We start from the raw sequence: 23,293 nt of genomic DNA, 5'->3' as shown, positions 1-23,293 counted from the left end.
CAGCGGCTTCCGTGAGAAGGCATCACAATGAAGAGCATGCTTCTCTTGCCATCATGGCCCCATTCCTTCTTTGAGAAACTAGAACTGTACAATTGCCAAGGCTGTCATTTCCAAAACACCTCGTAAAAATATGGCAAATTCTATCAAAGTTAAAAATGCACAAACGTTCCCAGAAGTTAATCATTTAGCTGTATGTACACAGTTGCACAGCTGTATACACAACGATATTCAGTAGAACATTTCTACAATAGCGACTGCCCCCTCCCAAATACCCACTCATAGGTGACAAACTGCAGGGCATTCAATCAGGGGAATATTTATGCAGTGTTCAAAAACGATGCATGGTTCGAACTACATATACCCATATGGAAAGATATCTAAGATAAGGTTCAAAGAGGCAAGTTAGGAAAGAATATACTTAATGCAATCTCATTTGCTGGGAAAAAAGTTAAAACACAGACACCGCACACTGGCATTTGCTCAGAAGAATGAACAGAAGAACCTAAACACAGAAGAGGAGCTACTTCTGGGGAACAGGGTCAGGGCGCTGGGAGGCGGAATACACACTTTTTACTTTATATCCTGGTATACTGTTTCTATTTTCCGTATAAACAGGTATTATTTTCACAATTAAAAACTCTGGTACATGCCAGTTTTTAATTAGGAAAATAATACCTGCTTATGGGAAAAATATAAATAGTTATGCAAGAAAATGAAGTATACATGGTTCAGTATACCTTTAAAAAGTGTACAGTTAGAAAACGGTATACATGGCTCAGGTACATGCTAGTTTTGAATTACTGGTAGGTACCAAGTACAAATGCCTACCTACTCCACCAATAAGATGAACAATTCACATTAGGTGTATTATGCATCACACGTTCTTGTCACAATGCAAATCAATAGAAATGGATTTTTGAACGCCTATTTGTTCTAGCCTGAAATGACTAAAGTCCTTGAAAGTGTAGATCCTGACTTCTTTTGAGCTCCTACAATAAGCCAGTTGGCTGGGCACTGCGTGTGGCTGCCTGACCTCTGGCTGGCTGAAATGACATGCAGCGGAGCTATAGACACACCTGAGCCAGGTACAAGGACCACGGACAAGAGACCCCGCTTGGTCCTCCCGGCCACCCTTCTGGAAGACACCCTCGTTTGCACCACTGCCACATAAGGACACACACGAGCAATTTCCTTTTGTCTTATGACAGCTCCTAAAAGGGACCCGACAGGTATCTTCAAGAAAGTTTCGCTTACTTGATCCCACAAAACGGTGTCCTGAGCGCCCTCCAGAATGCAGGTCATTCCTCCAGGCATAGGCCAGGACCTGGGGGCTGTGCCTACCAGCGTGACCTGTTACTTCAGTTTTTGTTCCTAAGACTTCCAGTGTTCTTTCCTTGTCTTTTAAAAAAAAATCTTCAAATTTTCTCAAACTCTAGACTTTAAAGGAAACATGTTATCTTCAGTATCAAAGACAGACAGAATTTTCAAATCTAAAACAGCCCAAAGAAACTGTAAAGCCAACAAGCACACAGAAAACACATCGAAGAAGACGAAGCGACACATTCTGTGACATAAGAAAAATAATCAGTTTAATAATTACAACAGTGTAGCATCAACATTGTAGTAGTCAACACTAGGACATTGTCTGTGACATTTAAATTAGGAGTTTCTCCACACTTGTCAACGGGCGCCCTGGGTGTCCCAGAGAAGTGAAGAAATGATTGGCATTAAGGAATCCACACAACCAGGGCAGGCATTCAAGGTCCCAAACGCCCAGCGCATGTGGACAAGCACAGACGCCACTGAGTGTGAAGGAACGAGCTTCGGATGCTACATTCCAACATCGCTGAAAACTGAAAGTGCTTCACATCTACAGGATAAGAAATGGCTTCATCTCCTCATCCATATAAGGTGAGAGCAAAGGAGTAACCCTCGGGCAAATCGTGGCCCCTTTAAACGTTTATATCAAGTTCCCACCCCCTTGGGAGGTCACACGAAACAGATACAGTTATATACAACAGGGCAGGTTTTTAAAAAGAGTTGATCTCAGATGCATTTTTCCTGCTCCCTAAAAAGCCGAGGAAGATACTGGATCCACAGAAAGAAAAGGCAATGCAGTAACATGAGGCCCTCGTGGCCGCACCGTCCAGGGGAAGGACTGTTAAAAACACAAGTATTCTTGTGAAATACTTCGATCTGAGCATTAAGGCAGGTCTGCAGGAGATCCGTCCTGGCGACTCGGACAGCAACGCTACCGGCTCCGAGAGGACAGCTAATGTCGCCTCCCGGCAGAGGGGCGGACATATCAGAGGAGAGTTGTTCCTGAGTTAAAACCTGCTACAACAGCAAACTCCAATAAACTCAAGTTGAATGGTTTCCCACTGCAATGTCTTACGCATCACCAAAAAATAACTTGTAAAACTCAAGCTTACCAAAAAACAAAGTGTTGATCTTTGCTTGTGCCCGCATGAGTGAATAATCTGCTAAGTTGAGGAAGCTGGCAATTCTAGTGAAAAGTCCAGGTGAGGCCAGGTTCTGCAGCATGGGCCAGGTCCACGCTGAGCCCAGGCAGACCCCGTGGTCAGAGTCAGGGAAGGAAGCCAGAAGGGGCTTGCTGGGCACCAGAGACTGTAATTAGCAAGGGCAAGGAAGAACCGTAAACAGCAACAGAACACTTTCCCAAGGTGCCCAGCTCAAAGGCATCAGTATACAAAGGATTCAGGTGCAGTTGAAGGGCAATTTGGCCAATAGACAGAAAATTAGAAAGTCAAATCTGATGCGAAATGAGTTGTTCTGAGACCAGTAATCCACGGTGCTGCAATTTGGGTTTTTAAAGATAGAACACTTGTTCTATGGAAAAGTGTATCTCACTTTAAAACCAACCTTTTCACGGGAAGGGAAACCAAAAGCAAAGTCCCTGTGGTCACCCTTATTTATTGCTGAAGCAGAACGAAAACCTGCCCCATGGGCCAGGCTTCCTGCCCAGGACCGCACAGGCTTTCCAGAGCCAGCCTGGGCCCAGCGAGCCACAGTGAGGACAGGCTTCCTTTGTCTCCTCCGCACTGGAACACAGTGAGGGAAACATTCCCTGCTTATGCATACGTTACTTAGTGGAACCTAAGGTGTATATTGCTTTATTCTTGATGAAGGAGGGGATTTTACTTTCGGTGAGCACTGAAGCCTGCTGGCTGCAGCCAATGGTGGAGGAGACCTCGGGATGAGGCTGGCCTGACAGCAAAACTCCACCCATCAATATCAGCCTGCAGCATGGCCTCCATCTGTTTTCATCAGCTGCAGTGACTTATAATAAATAATACATTCTATTTACAGGTTCTAGTAAGATCTCTCTTTAAGGGAAGACAAAACAGTGTATTTTGTTGCTACTGAACTAGCCTATACAGAAACGTCTGTGTCATCTCCCAAAACGCAGCAAACTCATCTGAGAATCACAGTACTCAGACAGCGGACAAGAGCAAACACCTCTAGGTGGATGCGGCGGTGCCGTATGGGCCTTCCTCGAGGTGAAGACTGAGTCTGTCAGCCAGCAAGCTGCCCTCAGAACCCCGCAGGTCTGGGACTGTAATGCTGCTTTAAGAGAAGACTTCTGAATGGGACTGAAGTGTGTCTCTGCAGGTATAAATAAGGTTATTTAGAAATACCGACATGAGGGGTGCTGCCACAGCACGGTGAGGCCCTGGTGCTGCGGAACCAACCAGGCATCCACCAGGCTTCTGCTTCCGGTGGGTGCGGGCATGGGACTTCTTATTCACGTAGCTGGAAAGGACATTCTAGCATGGGGATTAGCTCGGACAGAACCACCACAGGTATGCATTCAAAATGGGATATTTACAAGAAACATGTATATATAATATTTATATATTCAATTCAAAGTCTGGAAAAACAAGACTTTTAGTCAGTCACTGAACTTATTGCAGAATGAGGTAACTGAGATGTTCACAGAGTGGGATTGATGCAGCTCAGGTACTCAGAGTCAATCCCTCCTGTCTGGACTCATCAGTCATAGTTTGATCGTCTCCATTCGCAGAATAAGCTCCAGCTTTTCTATGTACAGAGAGCAAGGTGGCGCCCCACCCACCCCTGCCCTGTGGTCCTGAGTGCACCCCGACTTGGGTCAGGGGTGCCCAGCTTCACCTCAGAACTGGTCTTCAACAGAAAGAACTGAGGATGTCCCTTATAGATTGGTCTCATCCCAGGCAGGATCGTTCATGTTCTTCAGGACTTTCCTCACCAGCTTCTCTAGGTCTTTGCGGGCTCTCTGTTCTTCCTCTAGAGATTTCTTCATCTTTTTGTTGTCCTGTAAATTAAGCAGACCACAGTGTGTTCACTATCTTTGGCATCGCGTAGGGCTTCCTTTCCCCAAATGTGTATCCTTGAGGAGCTAAGGCCTCGACTCATGAAATCCCACGTGAGCTGCCTATGGGCTCTGAGGTCGTGGGGGTCCGCGAAGCTCAAACACCTGGACAGGGTGGCAATGGCGCTCCTGACTGTGCTGCTGCTCCTGGGATGGAAACAGTCCTAATGGCTCTTATTAAGTCCATGAATGAATCTCTATAGAACATACCGGAAGAAAATAGCTGGAAACTGCAGACGAGACAGCTCCTATCCAGCCTTTTCGTCCACTTATAACCACCTTCCAGAGTTAGAGAAAGGACTGGAAGTAACAGCCACTGATGGGTGCAGGAGCAAGTGGGTGAGCACCTGCTCTGTGCAGCTGAACCCAGGCATGTCTCGGACGTAGGAGGCATGCACAAACGGATGCCTGCTGCCGGTAGGGGCAAAGCGTGAACATGGAAGCCCACCAGTCAGGCAAAGGTGTACCTGGAAGCCCTGCAGACACTGCATAGAATGACAGAGCACACGTCCAGTTCCACACGGCAACCTGCCCTCGGCTCTCTATCCCAGACCACAACTCTTTTCAGGCTGTTCCTCGGCCAAAAGAACACCCCAACCTTCCCTCGCCTAGCTGGGCAGAGGACCAAAGCCACTCGTACTCACATTCCATGCAATGAACACCCCAACCTTCCCTCACCTAGCTGGGCAGAGGACCAAAGCTGCTCATACTCACATTCCGTGCAATGCCCAGAACACCCTTGGTTAGTCGCCACTTCTGGCTCGCTAACCTGGCTTCGGGAGCCAAGGACCATGCAGTGACAGAGGCTAATCTCAGGGGCGCCTCGCAGGATTTGTCACCAGACAGAACTTTTGATATTTTAAATTATTCTTCCAACAGAATTTGCGATGGTTTATGATATCAAAATCAGTATTGTTAAGAAAAAAAAAAAAGAGTTTAAACAAGTCACTTTAGAGACAACCAATTATTTTATCTGCTGGACTTCTCAAAGACATGACCTCCTTTTAGTTTTTGCTTATGGACAATCAGCTTTTTATTTTTATTTGAGATGGAGTCTCGCTTTGTCGCTCAGGCTGGAGTGCAATGGCACAATCTCGGCTCACAGCAACCTCCGCCTCCTGGGTTCAAGTGATTCTCTCACTTTAGCCTCCCAAGTAGCTGGGGTTACAGGCACCTGCCGCCGTGCCCAGCTAATTTTCGTATTTTCAGTAGAGATGGGTTTTTGCCATGTTGGTGAGGTTGGTCTTGAACTCCTGACCTCAGGTGATCTGCCTACCTCGGCCTCCTAAAGTGCTGGGATTACAGGTGTGAGCCACCACACCCAGCCAGCTTATTTTTAATATAGTTTTCTTTTTTTCTCCCATTTGAAAAGAAAAAAAGATTGAAAGATGTATTATGACATACCTGTCTTAATTCTTGAACTTCATCCTTTAATGCATATACGGTATCCACAAGACTCCTGAAACAGGAAACAGAACACACACACATGAACAGGGTGAGGCATGGAGAGGACACACGAAAACTTACCAGGAGACGCTACGATGCTGAGTGGAGGACACGCAGCTGCTCTGCCTTACCCGTGTACTGTCTACATTCACAACTAAAAATCGCCAACCTCTGTGCATGGCAGGTTCAAGCCTAGTCAAGGGCAGCTTCAGTCTATGCAGACATTTTAAAAGTGAAGCTTCTGGCCGGGCACGGTGGCTCATGCCTATAATCCCAGCACTTTGGGAGGCCAAGGCGGGCAGATCACCTGAGGTCAGGAGTTTGACACCAGCCTGGCCAACAGGGTGAAACGTCGTTTCTACTAAAAATACAAAAATTAGCCAGGCGTGGTGGCACAGGCCTGTAATCCCAGCTACTCGGGAGGCTGGGGCAGGAGAACCGCTTGAACCCGGAAAGGTGGAGATTGCAGTGAGCTGAGATCGCACCATTGCACTCCAGCCTGGGTGACAAGAGTAACACTCCGTCTCAAAAAAAAAAAAAAAAGTGAAGCTTCTGAAGCCATACCCCCGCCCTCAGGGAGTTGTCTGGACTCTACTTCCCCACCGCAGAGGTCAAACGCCTGCTTTAGAATACTGGAAGACATCTTACTTTTCTTCTATCACTGTCTGACCATTACTTTTAGTTTCTTCCACTATAATTTTCTCTTCTTCTGGAAGCAAAACTTGTGGAGCAGATTCTTTGCGTGAACCTAGGATCATGAAAAAATAATAAATAAACCTTGGGCGAATACCGTGGCAGAATGAAGAAAAATAACTTGACTATACAATATCACTTAAACATTAAGTTCTAGCAACTATGCATTTAAAAATGTTCATCCAGGCAAGCTAAAGGAGGGCATCTTTTACCAGTTTTCTTCACCTCTGTCTACTGAGCCCAGGCCTCCTCATGACCAAAGCCACAGAGGGAAGGAAACTGTAGCCCTTTTCAAATTGGAATTATGGATTGTTGAAACCCCAGCATTTTTAACAGGGAGGAAGTTAAAGGTTGTGACCGTACTGCTCTGGATATTCATCCCATTTTGAGCCATTATTCCAAGAGTTTCAGCAAAGACATATGAGACCAATCAGAACATATACAGTGAGTGTTTATACATCAAAGATCTGGCAATAAAAACATTTTACTCTACAGCAACATTTAATAATCAAGATATTACAGCATCATAGCACATGGTTTAGAAAAAATAACATTTATTATTTGGTCCTTTATGAAAACTTTATAGTTCCTAGAATATAAACATTTTTCTAAATGAAAGCAAACTGCTCACAATGTCAGAAGGACATTTGTGTCATTCAACCAACACCTGCACAAGAGCTTATATGGGACAGGCCCTCAATAAATGTTGCAAAATATGTACTTTAGAAATTAGGAAATCAAAATACTCATTTTAAAAGGTGAGGAAGAGAATCAAATTGTATTTAATGATGCAAGGGAGAAAATCTTTTCTTAAAGAAAATATTTTCTTGAAGATTATACAGTATAACGTGTACCATTTATATTTTTGAAAAATTATACCAGATGCAAATCAGAAGGCTATAATCTATCACAGAACACAAGCGCCTGCAAGTGGTACCATGATAAACATTTCTCCATGAAGAAGGGACACTCATGTTGGAGACATGCTAACTATGGAAACTATGGTGCTTCCGCTTGCTGGGTCTTTCTTCTGGCTCGCCTTTTGCTTGTTCCTAAAAGTTTGTCAGATCATAAGAAAGGCACTTGCTGCGCAGCCTCACTGTCACAGGAAAGCTCAGTACAATATGAATGTTTTATGAAGATGGGATTTTAAAGAATGGCTTCGGCCGGGCGCGGTGGCTCATGCCTGTAATCCCAGCACTTTGGGAGGCCGAGGCAGGCGGATCACAAGGTCAGGAGATCAAGACCATCCTGGTTAACACGGTGAAATCCTGTCTCTACTAAAAATACAAAAAATTAGCCGGGCATGGTGGCGGGCGCCTGCAGTCCCAGCTACTCGGGAGGCTGAGGCAGGAGAACGGTGTGAAGCCGCGAGGTAGAGCTTGCAGTGAGCCGAGACCACGCCACTGCACTCCAGGCTGGGCGACAGAGCGAGACTCCGTCTCAAAAAAAAAAAAAAAAAAAAAAGTGGCTTCACCACCATTTTACTGCACGCTTAGGCTCCCCTGAGCATAACAAGGTTAAGGATGACGCCAAAGCTTAAGATGGCTCCTAAGACGTTCCTGACACGCGAGGGCACTACTGCTATTTCCACAGCAGCGTGCAACAGGAACCAGGCCTGGAGCTCACTGGCCAGGTGCTGTCCCTCGTGCGTCTGTAAAACCTGCTCCACTCCTCAAAATGGCACCCCTGGGAAACTGGAAATTCAGGGACTGAACAAAATCAAGACACTGCTCCTTCATCCTCTCAGGCATAAGAAGATAAGATTACATCCTGGGAAAGCAACCAAGTGCCGCTCTGTCACCTGGCACAAGCTTCAAGAGACACTCGCCACACCGATAATGGGAAATGAGAACGCACGATCTTAGGATCAAATGCAGCACTTAAAATTCAGTCACAAGCCATGGCTGGCACACCTGCGTCTGTGTTAAAGTGGGCCAAATGCCCCTTCAAAGGCAACCCTCCCTCCCCCTCATGCTGTTGTGTCTCCACTGTGCTACCAGCTGGCAGCAGCAGACCTGACAGTCAGGGAGGGAAGGAGAGGGCCCAGCTCCTCACATGGGTCCCCTGGGCCACAGTCCACCCATCTGCACACACGGTGACCTATGTCTCAGGAATAACTTTTCGGACAGAAGATTCAGACAGGACTGCAAGATATGATTTCAGAAAAACGTTTTTTAAAACATTAGGCTGGTAGTATCAGCCCTAGGAATCTCTACAGGTCCAGGAGACAAGGACGGAGACAGCCCTTCCGGCTGTGAGGACTCCTGACACTCCAGGTGCCTGTGCTCCAAGAGGCCACGGGAGAGGACCCTGAGGGCGGTGGGTCCTGGGCTGCCTCCCGGTGGGCCCTTCCTGGCTAACGGGTAATGCTGCTGAGACACGTGGGCCACACGGGAAAATACTGCTTAGGAAGGAAACTGATGTGTGAGGGATATTACAGCAGAATGTGGGGTGCCAGCCAGGAGGAGAAGCTGCCAGTGTTTCTCATACAAATGCAAAGGGTACCCATGTTCCTACCAGAAAATGTTAATTAATGTGCTATTTGCCCAAAAGATACAGAAAAGAATTTCATAGAAAATAAAAAATGAAACAAAATCCAGACTATTCATGAAGATTCAGATATTTATACCACATGTGAAGAAATCAAATGGCTTCACTTACTCTTCCCTGCAAAGAGAAGTCCACTGATAACATCGCACATTTTAGTCAACTAATTTTCCCACCAATTATCCAGTTGTCCTGCTTTGAGCCCAGACAGTTGATGACTGTTTCAGAGTCAAATTCACAAAAGTATCACTTGTGTATCTCACATTGTTTGCTACACATTTCTTCAAATGGAGTCACTAATGAGACACACTGGAAAAAGTTATGTAACTGCGGATCAGGCAAAGTATATTCTGTATTTCAATTATTTTTGTCTCTTCTACCTTCCTAGACAACCTGTTTACATCATCTGTTTCCAGCATTAACATTTTCAAATGACATAAAATAGGATCACAAAGAATGTCAACTTTGTAAATAAATGGGTCAGACACGGGGTCGACTTCTGTACAAGGAGTTGTGAGGCCATGAGCCATGTGTCCACTGCCTCCAGCCAGAGCTGGGACGCCCCTCGTGGCGAGTCTTTTAAGTTAACCTGGGCACATCACTTAAGCACTGAGTCTCAATTTCATGACTTACAAAGCATGGCAAAACTACTTCTCTAGAGCTGTTCTGAGGATTTAAATATTACATTTTGTAAATATCTTTTAACAGATGAACTCATAAAGGTAAAAGTCATTCCATTATGTAGCATAATTGGAGGAACTAAGCCTGTAAGAACTGGTACAATTACTGTATATGCATGGCACAGGTCTTATTTCTACAGCTACACTTAAAGCATGCGAGAAGGATTTAGTGATATACAAATATAAGCTGGAAAATGTTGTATCACAGACAGGATGTACTGCTTGATTCCTGAAATGCACTAATGTGAAAAATGCCATTTATGGATCTGATGGCGAACTAGGAAGCTTGTAAATGAAGATTATTAACATGCCTAGAAATAATGAAATTCTAATTATCTGCCTAGTTTTCAACAGACAGTTTTTCTAAAATGATTGAAAAGTTTTTACTACCTTTCAAAAAACAAAGAAATGTCCTCTAGCCAGGTTTACGTAAGTTGACTATTTCTTTAAAGAACAATGTTTTAGAAAGCAGATTTAACAAGTTATCTCAGAAATTATTAACAGTGTTTTTAGAGACATCATAGCACATTATTCCCTGAGTTACCTAGAATGGAAAAACAATTTAACAGCAGAATTATCAGATAATGTTCTCTCACTTTATTTAAAATCCATAACAGAGGCTCAGACAGAGATGAACACATTCATGATGGTTCTAGCACAGTCAAGATCTGTGTTTCCCAAACTTTTTTGTTTCTGGGAGATGAGAGGGGTTCCACAACACATCGTTTCGGGAAATCTTGTGGGCTACATTTCTTGGAGAATCACAGTGCACCCTTAGCACAATACAGGCTTTGATGAAGTCTGCCATAAAAATACTCACTTAACTTTAATTCAGCGTTTCTGGAATGCATTTGAGTGCTGAACTTTTTTTCTTTTAAATATCATTATTAACATCTTGTGGTTTTGTGGCTAACATTTTGGGAAGTGCTAGATCAGCTTATAATCTATTTCTACAACCACATACACAAAACAGCTGGTTGGTTCTTATTTCCGTATGGAAAACATGAATATAATGAAATAATTTATACTTAACACCAATCCAGCACTTCCCAAACTCGAGGACTCCAAGAATGTGCCTGTAGATGCTCGGTGTCTGCCTGCCCAGTGCTGAAAAATCCTGCAGCAAGCATTCCACTCTCAGGGGCTGCTGTGTGCCACACGACTAGAGACCCCAGGGGGCACCAGGACCCCACAGCAACACTCACTCAGAGGTGTGAGCCAGAGAAGCCTGGTATACATGTGTGTTAACATGAGCACAAAACTTAACATTTTAGGGATGTCTGAGAACCCTGCCCCTCCCCCACCCCAAATAGTCACACATCCCTAGAGAACCACGGAGCTTCGTTTAAGAAACACAGATCTAATCCAGTATTTCCATTTCATAGACGAGATGACTTGCCACAGCAGCAACACAGTGGTGATCAACCCCTGGGGCCCCGAGTGCCAGCTCGCGACCACCACGCTTGGCTGTTAGACACCGTTCTGGGGCCTTATCTGACGACACACAACTAACTGCTCCAGGAGCAACGCAGCGCAACTGTCCAGTCCAGGCACCGGTGTGGTGTGCGTGCATGCATGTGTAAGCCTGCCTGTACCAAAAGCCTAAAAACAGGGTAAGTTCATCAGAAAAGAATATCTGTCCATCTGGCCAGTGATCCAGGACATGTGCAGGATAATTCACCTTCTTAAATTCATTATCTTTTCTAAAATCTGCATCTCTATCAACTGAAAATCAAATAACATTCACAGTGGAGCAAAATACGACTACACTTAAAAACGATTTAGTAATATCTCTCCAAAAGTCACCTAGGCCATTTTGTTCTTTATGGCTCTAAGGGTCTAATTTACTTTTCTCAGGAAAACTCCCAACTTGTGCTGAGAGAGTTTTCTACATGTACTGTCTGCACCTTGTCCTGTCACTGTACCTGCCACCAGGTACTTCGTGTTTCCTTTCCCTTTATTTTGCTTCATTACTCTCTTAGCTGGACAAGCACTTTATAAAACAGAAATTAAAAACTGGCCTTAGTCTAAATAAAAACATTTTAAAGTTGTGCTTTTTCCCATTTATGCACACACACAAAAAATAATGCTTCTTTCTGAAGACAAACCGGCCAGTGACTGAAACTTTTTAAAAAACGGGAAAGAGATGAAATAAGAAATGTACAAGGAGTGACTTTGTCTTGTCCAGAACACAGCTAATCTAAGAGAGTGCAAGCTTTTCTATCAAGGCAGACAGAAGGGTTCTATCTGCCACCTGCCTGCCTTTGGAAGATGTTCCGTTCAGGTAGAAGAGCCAAATTATATTACACTGCAAACTATGCTATTCCCCTCCCCCATGTAACAAATATTAAAAGCCACGGGCTAGCAAATGCAAAATTTATTTCAACTGTACATAACAGGTTTTTTTTAATATAAAACAAACACTTCATTGCCATATGTAACCACAAACAATAATATGCATACTGTACAATACAATGCAACATTCAGATATACATCCAATTGAGTTTTTCAAATGGTAGTCACCTACTAAAAATGGCTTTTCCCATTCACAGATAAAGAGCACAATTATAGAGATTTTTTTCAAGATCTTATACCACTATATACATATTACTGTGTTTTGGCAATTTTATGCAAAACACAATTAATATAGCTTATTATATACTTGTGGCAAGTGTTACTTCAAAGGGAACACCATTTAGGCCATTTGCAAAGGCCTGGTGATGGCTTAAACCTACCTTCTAGTTCAGACTCTTCATCCTTTCATTAGAATACTAACTGTACAAATAAATATTACAGAATTGTATGAACAGAAGATACTATTATCAGCATGACTGAAGTCCCACAAAAGTAGAAACAATGGCCCTCCGGATGCCACATCACCACTGCCACATGAGAACTGTCTTTTCAGGCTTGTGGCACTAATACTTCTTAACCAGATCACAAAAGCTAATAGTGTTAAGACATTCAAAACAAATGCAAAGAAAAGGTCGGGTTATTCTTCTGCAGTGATCTTAGCATCAAGAAAAAGCATCATCAAAATGCCTTTAACTGGTACAAAATGGAATGACGGTAAACTGTCAAAACTTTGGTGTATAGAATATCAATGAAAATGTCCCAGTAAGATAACCAAATGATACTTGGTATTAAAGGAAAATTCAAGTGCAGCAACTGTGTTTGAGTGTTGTGGTCTACACAGCGCATGACACAGGCAACCCACGCCTACGAGAAGGCAAAGGCGGCTCAGCCAGTACGCTAATGAGTAGTCTCGAGGCAAACAAAAAGATGCTCCCTGACGCAGAGGACTACCGTATGTAATACAAAACCAAAATCGCTTCTAAATCCACTTACAGTAAGTATAGAAACTTTGTAGTTATCTGATTTCTCCAAAAATTCCATTTACTATCTGGCTGAACATACATAAACCCCATCTCTGCCGGAGATTAACACTGGGCTCTGACTGCTCCTCAACATTCTTATTTTTACTAATTGGTATGAAAATACAAAATCTTCCAATGGTGTGAGCAGTTAAGTAGCTACTTGGGAACAGACAAATATTTGGAATTAACAGCTGCCCTGATGACTCCTGTGCCATTAGCTTGTTCCATGCTGAATGAAGCCACTCAACTTTCTAAACAACGTGCTACTGCCAGGAGCTCCCTGGCAGCTCTGGGCTTGTGAGCAGCAGGACCCGGCTCCCAGGACAAGACTGATACTGCATCAGAGTTCACTCTGCACAAACAAGATCAGAACACTGAATACGTGGGTTTGGCGAAGGAGTGGGCGGTGGGGAAGAAAGAAATCACGGCCACCTGGAATTACAGCCACCCTGAAGAAGGAAAAAGTGTTATTCTCAATTTACTACGGCATCTTGTTTTCTGAAGCTGGTTTCAATGAATACTTAAAACACAACCATAAGGTTCCATTTTAACACCAAATAGAGCGTGCATGGGACAGAAAACAATTTGGTCCCTCAAGCAATGACTAGATGTGGATTTGATGCTACAACTGAATGCAACAGGTCACATTCAGTTCTTTTTGAAGCAGAAATTGGTCTGAGTGAGGCCAGTGAAAACTCCTTACAACAAATCCCAGGAAAATGGGGGAGATTTTTTTTTTTTTTTTTAAATAAGTGAGCTACATGGCAACCTAGTAATTCTTCAATGAACTTCAATATCCCATTACATTGAGGCATTGCGGTTTTATACTATGGGGTTGCTGTAAATGGAGTTTCACTGCAGCTGGCTGCTGAAAATAATGATGTGTCCATGGCTCTTCCAGACAACGTAAGTATGGATGTCAGGGGTGGGGAGCCGGGGGAACTGAAGCCACAGCACTTGACTTTTTAAGTATTCCAAATGCCTCTACTACAGTCTAGTAGTCTACACTTGCAGAGGCTGAATGCTTCCGATTTCGGGCTTTAAACTGTTAGCGTAGAGATTTTACTGTAGAGTGGTACAGGCTTGCTAAGTGCCTTATAACAGAAATCACTGCAATTCGGGGAAGTTTGCGGTGAAGATGCGAGTGAACATCTGAGCCATGACAGTAAGCTCTAACTTTGGAAAGGAGAGCTCCCACTTCACGGCCACAACGCAGCACACGGAAGAGCACAGAGCCGTGAGGTGGAGACAAGCTCTGAACACACGTGACGCCCGCCCGTCTGTGCACCTGCCAAGGCCCAGAGCCCACATGCTGTTCTGCACGATTACCAGAACACAGCCGTTGGAACTGGGCTCACAGCACCTTTGCTGCATGTATTCTTCTCATCTCTCCACAACTACTTGATCAGTGTTCATAGTACTTAAAAAATTTAGGTCCCTACAGGTAAGGCCAGAGTCTCCTCCATGGTTCTGGCACTTAGATCACAAACCTGTGTGATTTCAGTATAAAATAGAAAAGTGTTCATACAGGTGTATCCAGAAAGAAATCAAACAGTTGCTACACTGAGAATAAAAAAACCATTTGGAGCTATAAAACAACAACTACCCCTTACGAAGAGCACCCTCGGGTGTAGGCTCACGTGAACACACCACCTCCCTCCAATAGTCAGTCATTCAAACGTATACTCGCATCGGCAGTTAAGCCTCCACAAAGTACAATGGGAAATATCAGGAACACTCTCAAAAGTTGTTAAAATATCACATAAAAGAGACAAGGAACAGCAAGAAAACATCTAAGAAAAGCAGGCTGCGATACAACAAGCATTTGTTAAGAAAAGCTCAGAAGTGCATTAGTTCTGGTGAGAGATATATGAGCAACAGCTCTTACGAGATGTAGAACCCATTCTGTAACTATGGGCTGTCCATATACTGTCATAGTCAGAGTCTTCCGAGAGGTCTGAAGGCTCCAAACGAGAAAGGCTACTGCGACGACCCAAGGAGTCTAGGCTTGGTTGGTCATCATCAGCCAAGACGTGATTATGCATCAGGTCAGTGCCTTGCCATGCTAAGACGGGCGGGCGGAGGGACAGGCGCGACAGGCAGGGGGTGAGGAGGAGAACGACAGGAAGAGCCACAACCAAAACATGGAACAAAAGCAAAAGGTGATGGGAAGAGAAGGAAAAGAGAAAATATTGTTAAAAATTGGCAACAATGCATATTTTTCCTTATATATGGCTGGGTTTCACAATAACGAACTTAGCAAAACCCTTAGAATAAAACTAGATCGATTATTATCTAATTAAACCTAATATACAATGTTTCCAAACTGCTTTTTTAAAAAAAAAGATATTGCTCTAAAGCCCTCATTTAAGAAATCTTTTACAAATTACACCCATGTCCAAAAGATTATTCTACAGACATGTGGCAATTAACCAATTCTATTCCACATTCGATTAACAGTCTCATTTAGGCCATCATTTGGGAAAGGTAACATTTATGTGGCTAATTAAAAATTGTTTCCTATCAATAAACAGATGTATCAAATGCAAAATAATTTCAAAGGATTTCTGACGGGCTTCTTCAGCTGACTCTTTGCCAAGACCACAAACCTGACAGTGGGTCTGGACTTACCTGATCAATCAATAACCACTGTGAGAACTCAGAAGGCAGAAAAGGACTGATCAGGGCCCACAGCCCCAGCACTCACCCCCTGCTCCCAGGGCGCGCCAGAGCTTAGCCCACAGGCAGGGTGCAGTGGGAAGCTGGGTCTGCTGGCAACGCCAGCCACCCCAATGCAGACCCTCTGCTGTCAGGAAGACAGACATGAACTGGCAATGTCCCAGTGTTAAAAGCAGAATGACAGAGGAAGTGGTACAACATGTCAGGAGAGAAATAATCACGAGTGGCTGGCAACTATGAGCACTGCCCATGGCCAGGCACCTGGGCTGAGAGGCAGGCTGGGCTGCCAGGGTCTCCCTCCGTGCAGAGGCGGGGATGCCTCTCGCTGGGTGAAGGCAAATCACAGTAGCCCTGGGCCCCTCCCTGCTCCTGCTTCTATCAAACTGACCTCTGTTCTCAGACTGCGAGAACTACATCATAACAGGCCGTGAGGGCCATTACTTCCTGGAGTTAGAAATCAATACCAAGGAAGTTTGGTTTACAAAATCTTCTTGGCATCCCAATGTGTGTATTGAACAGAGCTGCATTTTAGGTAAAATACATTATCCTTTTAAAACCCGTTTTACTAAGCATTTAATGTAAAAAGAGCTGCTTTCACTATGATCCCATTTCCAGACAGCTTGAGTAAGTAAACCACCTTTCCAGCACAAGTGAGCAATTTCTCCTATTACTCCCTAGTTGTGAGTGTTAGGTTTAAAGGGCATATAGGACTGTAAGCTCCCTGAAGCCCCAGAGTGGTTTGCCCATAATATGAATTAAAAACAAAAATCAAAGTTCAACACTTTTCTTGCACAGGAGAAATGGAAATACAGAATACAGGCAATGTGACAAGAAAAGAAAAGGAATTGTGAGCCATTCCCCTTAGGCAGCCGGGGCCGTGAAGCCGCAGCGTATCACAGGACCCTGGTCATGAGGAAATGCGGCAGGCACTATGAGACATACAGAGCTCAGCCCTCAGTTGGCCCTCACCCACAGGGGATTGGTTCCAGGACTCCCCTCGGACACCAAAATCCTCAGATGCTCCAGTCCCTGATATAAGATGGCATGGTGTTTGCACGGCACCTACACACAACCTCCCATACACTTTGAGTCATTTCTAAATTATTTATAGTACCTAATACAATGTAAATGCCATACAAATAGCTATTAAAAGTATAATTATTTTTATTTGTATTATTTTTTACTGTTATATTGTTACTTTTTATTGTTTCTTTTTTCTGAGTAGTTATCTGCAGTTGGTTGAATTCACAAATGCAGAACTCACAGACACGGATGGGCGGCCAACTGAACCTGGTCTGTTTATCTGAGACTACTTGGTTAAAATTTTATTTCAAGTAACTGAAACTGAGATGACAAAAAAATCTCAAATTCACAATCCAAAAATTCATGGTCACATTTTATAGCCTATTACTTAAAACATGATCAATATCAAATTATAAAAATGTAATACCTTTCATCACAACAATTTGTACTTAGACATTATTGTGTGATTATACACATATTTATTTCACCTTTTGATAGGTTACCCAGGCCTTTCTGTTTCTCTATTTCTCTCCTATTCTGATAAGCAGTCACTACAAATGGATATTTTTCACTAAAGTATGGACAAAAAAACCAACAGTGTTGACCCTTGGCAAAAAGTCTTAATGTCATAGACGGAAAATGGTACGACATCAGTAAAATACTGAAAATGGTTAAAAAAAAAGAAGCTTCTGGATAATCAAGATTCCACGAAGGATTTACCCTGCTCATCCTATCTTCACAGCTGTAGCCGTCTTTGATAAAAGCTAAAGCAGTTGAGAAGTCCTCTTTCCTCTCTCTCCTTTTCTCAGCATTAAACAATACACGACACTAATTAGAACCACCACACTGCAGGTGATTAACAAAATGAGCAAGTGAGATAAGTGACAGTTGAGCTGGAAAGGGCACCAAGTCCTAAAATTGAGGATACATCAGCTTCCATGCTGAGAGAATACAGAATCATCCAGTTCTCAAAAGGACCACCTGTGGTGTCCGAGGCCCCAGCAGCACGTGCCTCATGTCAGCTGTTGTGGGCACGCAGATGCCAGCAGGGTAAATGACAGGCACACTGCGTAAGCCACCACCCTGCTGTGCTTCACTGGCAACACCGGAGGAAAAATTTAAAGGAAAAAAAAAAGCCACCTTAGGGCCGAGCACTGTGTCTCACGCCTGTAATCCCAGCGCTCTGGGGGCCTGAGGCAGGCAGATCACCTGAGGTCAGGAGTTCAGGACCAGCCTGGCCCAAATGGTGAAACCCCATCTTTACTAAAAACACAAAAAAATTAGCCGGGTGTGGTGGTGTGCACCTGTAATCCCAGGAACTCAGGAGGCTGAGATAGGAGAATCACTTGAACCCAGGAGGCAGAGGTTGCAGTGAGCCAAAGATCGCGCTACTGCACTCTAGCCTGGGTGACAGAGCGAGACTCCGTCTCCAAAAAGAAAAAAAAAAAGCCACCTTAATAGAAAAAAGTTTTTCATTTAAGACACCGTACATCAGACACAGGTAAATCCTGTGGTTCTGAAATCTGCTGAATAAATCAGTTGTAAATTTCCAAAAAATTTTTAAAAGCAATTATTTTTTAGAAAGACTAAAAGAAACCTTGCTCAAGGTTTATATTTTGGCTATTTCTAAGAAACTAAAAAATAATAACAAAATAAAAACCAAAAATTCCAGTACTACACCAATAGTTTAAATAGCTGAAATAACTGAACTAATCTTCCATTATCTTCTAAACACGTCTTCTCTTAGCAAAAGCATTATGAATTCTGGCAATACCTTCTATTTAAATATTTCCTAGTATAATTTTATCTAGAAAATCACACAGCAATTGTGCCCACAGCTCAGACGCAGCTCCACGAATTTAGGGACCTGAAGCTCAGCGGCTGTCCTGCCTGCCACCCCTGACTGAAACATCGCTCACTGGGAGGTCAGGCGGATGGGGCTGTGCAAGGGGCCTACTACAACAGTTTCCTTCAGACTGTAATTTGAAACTAAACAGAATAAACCACCACAATTCCCAGGCCATTATTGCTAAACTTACTTGAATTGAGTGTTTGCCTTGTTTTGGCGCTGGTGCAGTAAGCTTCGATGACTTTCAGAATCTGAGCATCTTCTTCCAAAGCAGCTGTGCCTGTCAAGAGACGCACAACAGTTCACAAACGAACTGAAAGGCCTCTAGTGCAACTGGCGAGACGAATGCAATGCAGACATCAACTCAACCAAAGTGACAAGTAAGATAATCTGCCCGCTATTTTCTTGTCAGATAACTGTTTTCTACAAAATTCACAAGTTATATTCAAAAAGGTTTTCAGTTTTTTAAAAATATTTGCAACACATTTGGAAAAATGGCGAACATCCTAACTTTATAACGATTATCCTACCAACCCGTAAGAAAATTAGTATCCCCACTCTCAAACTGGAAAAACGGCAGGAGATAGGAATAAGCAAGTCACAAAACAAGAATAATTCTAAGAAAAAATGTCCAATCTCACTGAAACAACAAATGAAAATTAAAACATTTTTCTGTTTCCACATGCCAGCCAGACAAAAACAAAAGGCCGACAACTTTCAGTGTCGATGTGGGCATCCGTGCCTATCTGTTCCCCACACGGCAGCCCGTGGTCCTGGGAAAACCCAGGCCCCATCATCTTCTCTACGCAACAGGACTCTGGCTGCCTGCTGCTCAGGGCGCCATGTTACCTCCCACTCTGCCTGGGGAGCTCGGGCCCACAGAGCGCACTGTCCCTTGGGCACAGCCTGGGGTTCCTGCCCAGGGTCTCTGCAACCAGGCCTGGAGAGCTCCTCCCCAGACACCTGCTTGGCCTGCTTCCTCAGCCCCAGGAGGCTGCTCAAATGGCGCCCTGGCACCGAATCTCCCACCTCTCCTCCCCACTGGGTCTCCGCAGCACTCCATGGCCCATACGTTGTTCACTTGTTTTGTTTCTTGTCTGTATCCTTCTACTAAAACATAGGCTCTATGAGAACAGGGATCTCTTTCGGCCACACTGTATCCTTCGCACCCAGCCCATGAAAGTGCTGATGAAGCATGCGTCCATGAACGATGGTCTCAGCTGCAGCCAGCCCCCAGCCCAGCTCAGTGCTGCCCATGGATCTGCTGAAGGAAGTGGCCCACAGAACAGCCCTCTCACAGAGAAGCCCCGGCACAGCCAGTAAGCAACAGAGCAGGCGTCCAGCACCAGCTCCACTTCAATCGCTAGACCCCAGGGCCTCTCCATCTCATCAGGGGCCCTGGTGGTCAGGGACCTGGACTACCTGAGGAGAACGACAGTCAGGATGGTGACTTATACTGACATGGACATCAGGTGACAAGGACAAGAAAAGAACGAACACGCCAGCACGGTCACCTCACTGGGCTGATTGATGATAAGGTGGGGGTGAGGGGAGGCCAGCGGTGGCGCGGCACAGTGAGCATGTGGGATGGCTGCAGGGCCTCCTCCTGAGGCTGGAGGAAGTGAGCAGTGAAGGCACAGGACCAACACAGGCTGAGCTCAGACACAGGGGCGGGGCAGGGCAGAGCCCTGTAGGACAGATCCTGCAACCTTCCCAGAGCTGGCTCACTCTCCCTGGGCTGCGCTCATCAGTCCACAGCAATCTGTTCACGTGCATCTCTTCCCAGCAGTCACCCCCAAGAAAATCACTTACTTCTGAAAAGGGCTCCACTTATTCAAAAGCTATCTACCGAGCACCTAACAGGTGCCAGGTGCTTGCTGCGAGGCCACGTAGGAACCCAGAGCTGAGTCGGACCCCTAGGCCTGAGGAGCAGACAGGACAGGTCCAACAGCGGAGAGACCAGCAAGAGAACAGCACGGGTGGGTGCTACCCACACGAGAACACAGCAGGTCATGCTTCTAACAGGCAGAGGGCACTTTGGGCGATGATGGCACTTCAGCAAGTGTGGGCGGAATATCTTACAGGCAAGAGGGAGAACCAGAAGAGCAGGAGAGCCCTCCAGGTCTGGCTCCAGCTCCTGGATGAGGAAGGGGCTATAAGGCAGTGGTACCAGGACTGGATAAGGAAGGGATATAAGGCAGTGGTGCCGGGATTGGCACGGAGGCTTCACCACTGACACAAAGGCGCTTTTCCTGCTGGCTTGGGTAAACGTTACGTGGCTTATTCCTATGACTGCCTCAAGGGGCAGATCTTATTTTTATTTGGAGTCTTCAGAAAGCCACCAAGCCTCCCTCCATCCGAGGAACGCCACGGCCTGCATGACCAGGGGGCCACATCCTCCACCACACGGACCGCAGGTACTCACTTTTCCGGGACGCGAACTCCTCATCTGAAGGCTTCCGTTCAGGTTTGCGCTTGGGCAGCAGTTTTTTCATGGTCTTGGGGCTCTTACTAAGATCCTAGGGAAAGACAAAAGAAAATGCTAACATACTCTAAAGCCAATCATTTTCACTGGTGTATCAGAAAAGCTGCTGTAAAGGTATAAAACCCCAAATTATCATAGCCACTGATAAGAGCTTCTCGCTTTTTCCTACTTTGATTTTTCTTTACCAGCTTCTGAACATTAATTTTTAAAAATCAATAGGGCATTTTCAGTATTAGTCTTTGGCTAATATTTTTTCTTCATTCTGATAAAACCCCTCGTGCCATTTGGGTCCTGTTAGTTCTGTGATGAGAGGTGTCACCAGAAGGCAGGCTGGCGCTGGTGTGCACAGACATCCTGCACGCTCCTGAGGGAGGAGGAGAGGAGGGGGCAGCTGCTCCCTAGGACAGACCCATCCCCTGGCACAGCTAACTGGAAAGAGAGGAGGAAACTAAGGTTGTCATTAAATGACAGATAAGTAAAAAATAATTGCTTTAAGAAAATATTTGGAGTTTCAGGGAGAAGAAAAGGGAGCGAGTGCTCAGCTACCTGACTCTGAGTGCCAGGAGCACAGCCAAGCTCAGCCAGGGCTGCTGTGCAGGGGCCACATGCACACCAGCTCAGAGTGTTCAAAACGGAATGGCCCACCCCTTACCTCTTCAAACAGCTTCTCAAACAAGCACAGAAGACGATGGCAAAAAACAAAGTGAGCAAAGCAAGTCCAACAGAGCAGGTAAGGTGTCAACTGTCAAGCACGTGTTAAATACTGATATCAAAAAAAGGCTGGTTTCTGCATCACCCCAATGACATAAACCATCACGAATGTTAAACGCGAAACCAAGACTCAGAAGATGAGATGTACTATGGAACGAACCAGGCTAGAAACAGAGGAAACAAAGCTTGGTTTTTAAAGTTATCTTTAAGTCTTTTCTTGGGAGCTAAACAACGGGTACACATGGACATGACCATGGAAATGACAGACCCTGGGGACTCCAAAAGGCAGAGGGTGATGGGGGTGAGTTCTGAAAAACTACAATGTTTCCTATTTGGGTAATAGGTACCCCAGAAGCCCAAACCCCAGCATCACCCAATACAGCCACGTAACAAACTCTGAATCTAAAATAACCTTCAAAAAGTTAAACAAGTCTTTCTATAAAAATTGTAAAGCTCTTAGAAATGCAGCAGCAATCTGTTCCAGAAGACACATTTATACACATGTGCTCCTGGCTTCCCTAATTCGAAGCAAATTGAGGTGGAGAGCCTTGAAGAGGCAATACCCACCCCCCCACGTGCGCCAAGGGCACCTGCAGGCGCAGAGGGTCACGGAGCACACAGCACACCTGACGCCCAGAGCCAGGCAGAGTGGGCTGCAGAGCAGCCTCCACGAGCCTCCACATCCTCTTCTGACACCCTGCGGAATCACTCTCCACGCTAATGCTGGGCAGTGCTCAGCAACACTGGACGGCAGCTGCTCGGTGTGAGCCCTTCTCTCCCAGTGTGGAGTTGGCTAAGCAAATGCAGCCAGATTTATCAAAAAAAATTGTTTATCTTCACTTCAATACCCCTTCCCCTGCCCTTTCTACTTCTTTGCCCAACAGTTTTATCCCAATTTTCTTCCCTAGTAATTCAGTCTCCACCAGTTCCTGCAGGAGCTCACTTTTTCTTTAGACTGTGCACACTAAGGTATACAATAAGGAACACCAACATTCTTCAAGTAACTTCCCATGATAGAAAATGAAAATTCTGACTTGCACACATGATTACCTGAAAGATATCATAAAAACAAAGACTCAGAACAAAAAATGAAAAGCGCAGATCCTGATTTCTTATAAGGTACTTTCCTATGGGCCTTAAAACCCTCAGGGCTGCTGGCAAGAATGTAGAGAAAGTCTGCTCCAGTTCTCTTGGCAACTGCGGCCTGGACCAGACACAGAGGCACAAGGCCAGGCAAGAGCACGCCACCATCCTCACGCTCACTCACACCCCACCAACGGGCACTGCTGCTCATATTCACACGCACGATAGCCATACTCTCACCGCCACTCCTCATACCTCACCACCAAGCACGCTCAGCTGCTTATGAAAACAACTCTCATCTCAATTATCAGCTTCCTCAGGTGAAAGTATCTCTCAGAACAGCTT

General features: G+C 44.8%; 1 protein-coding gene across 34 annotated transcripts in view; it reads right to left on the bottom strand.

Moving 5' to 3' along the window:
• Positions 1–1,567: 1,567 nt before the first annotated feature.
• The window catches only part of ARHGEF7 (Rho guanine nucleotide exchange factor 7), a 191,828-nt gene continuing 170,102 nt past the window's right edge, over positions 1,568–23,293 (bottom strand). For 24 of the 34 annotated variants that reach the window (XM_054447144.2, XM_054447141.2, XM_063651156.1 and 21 more), the window contains 5 exons: positions 21,095–21,188; positions 18,860–18,949; positions 6,467–6,566; positions 5,777–5,831; positions 1,568–4,315 (listed from right to left, as the gene is read on the bottom strand). In XM_054447144.2, the coding sequence (XP_054303119.2) occupies positions 4,193–4,315; positions 5,777–5,831; positions 6,467–6,566; positions 18,860–18,949; positions 21,095–21,188 (462 nt within the window). In that variant the 3' untranslated portion in view covers positions 1,568–4,192. Of the gene's footprint in view, positions 4,316–5,776; positions 5,832–6,466; positions 15,184–18,859; positions 18,950–21,094; positions 21,189–23,293 lie in introns of those variants that run through there. The other 10 variants (XM_054447148.2, XM_063651153.1, XM_063651154.1 and 7 more) reach the window with 2 other exon arrangements.

The sequence above is a fragment of the Pongo pygmaeus genome, chromosome 14 (assembly GCF_028885625.2).
Source record: "Pongo pygmaeus isolate AG05252 chromosome 14, NHGRI_mPonPyg2-v2.0_pri, whole genome shotgun sequence".
Lineage (NCBI taxonomy): Eukaryota > Metazoa > Chordata > Mammalia > Primates > Hominidae > Pongo > Pongo pygmaeus.
Note: the sequence above shows the minus strand (reverse complement) of the source record. Positions and strands in the feature narration are given on the sequence as shown.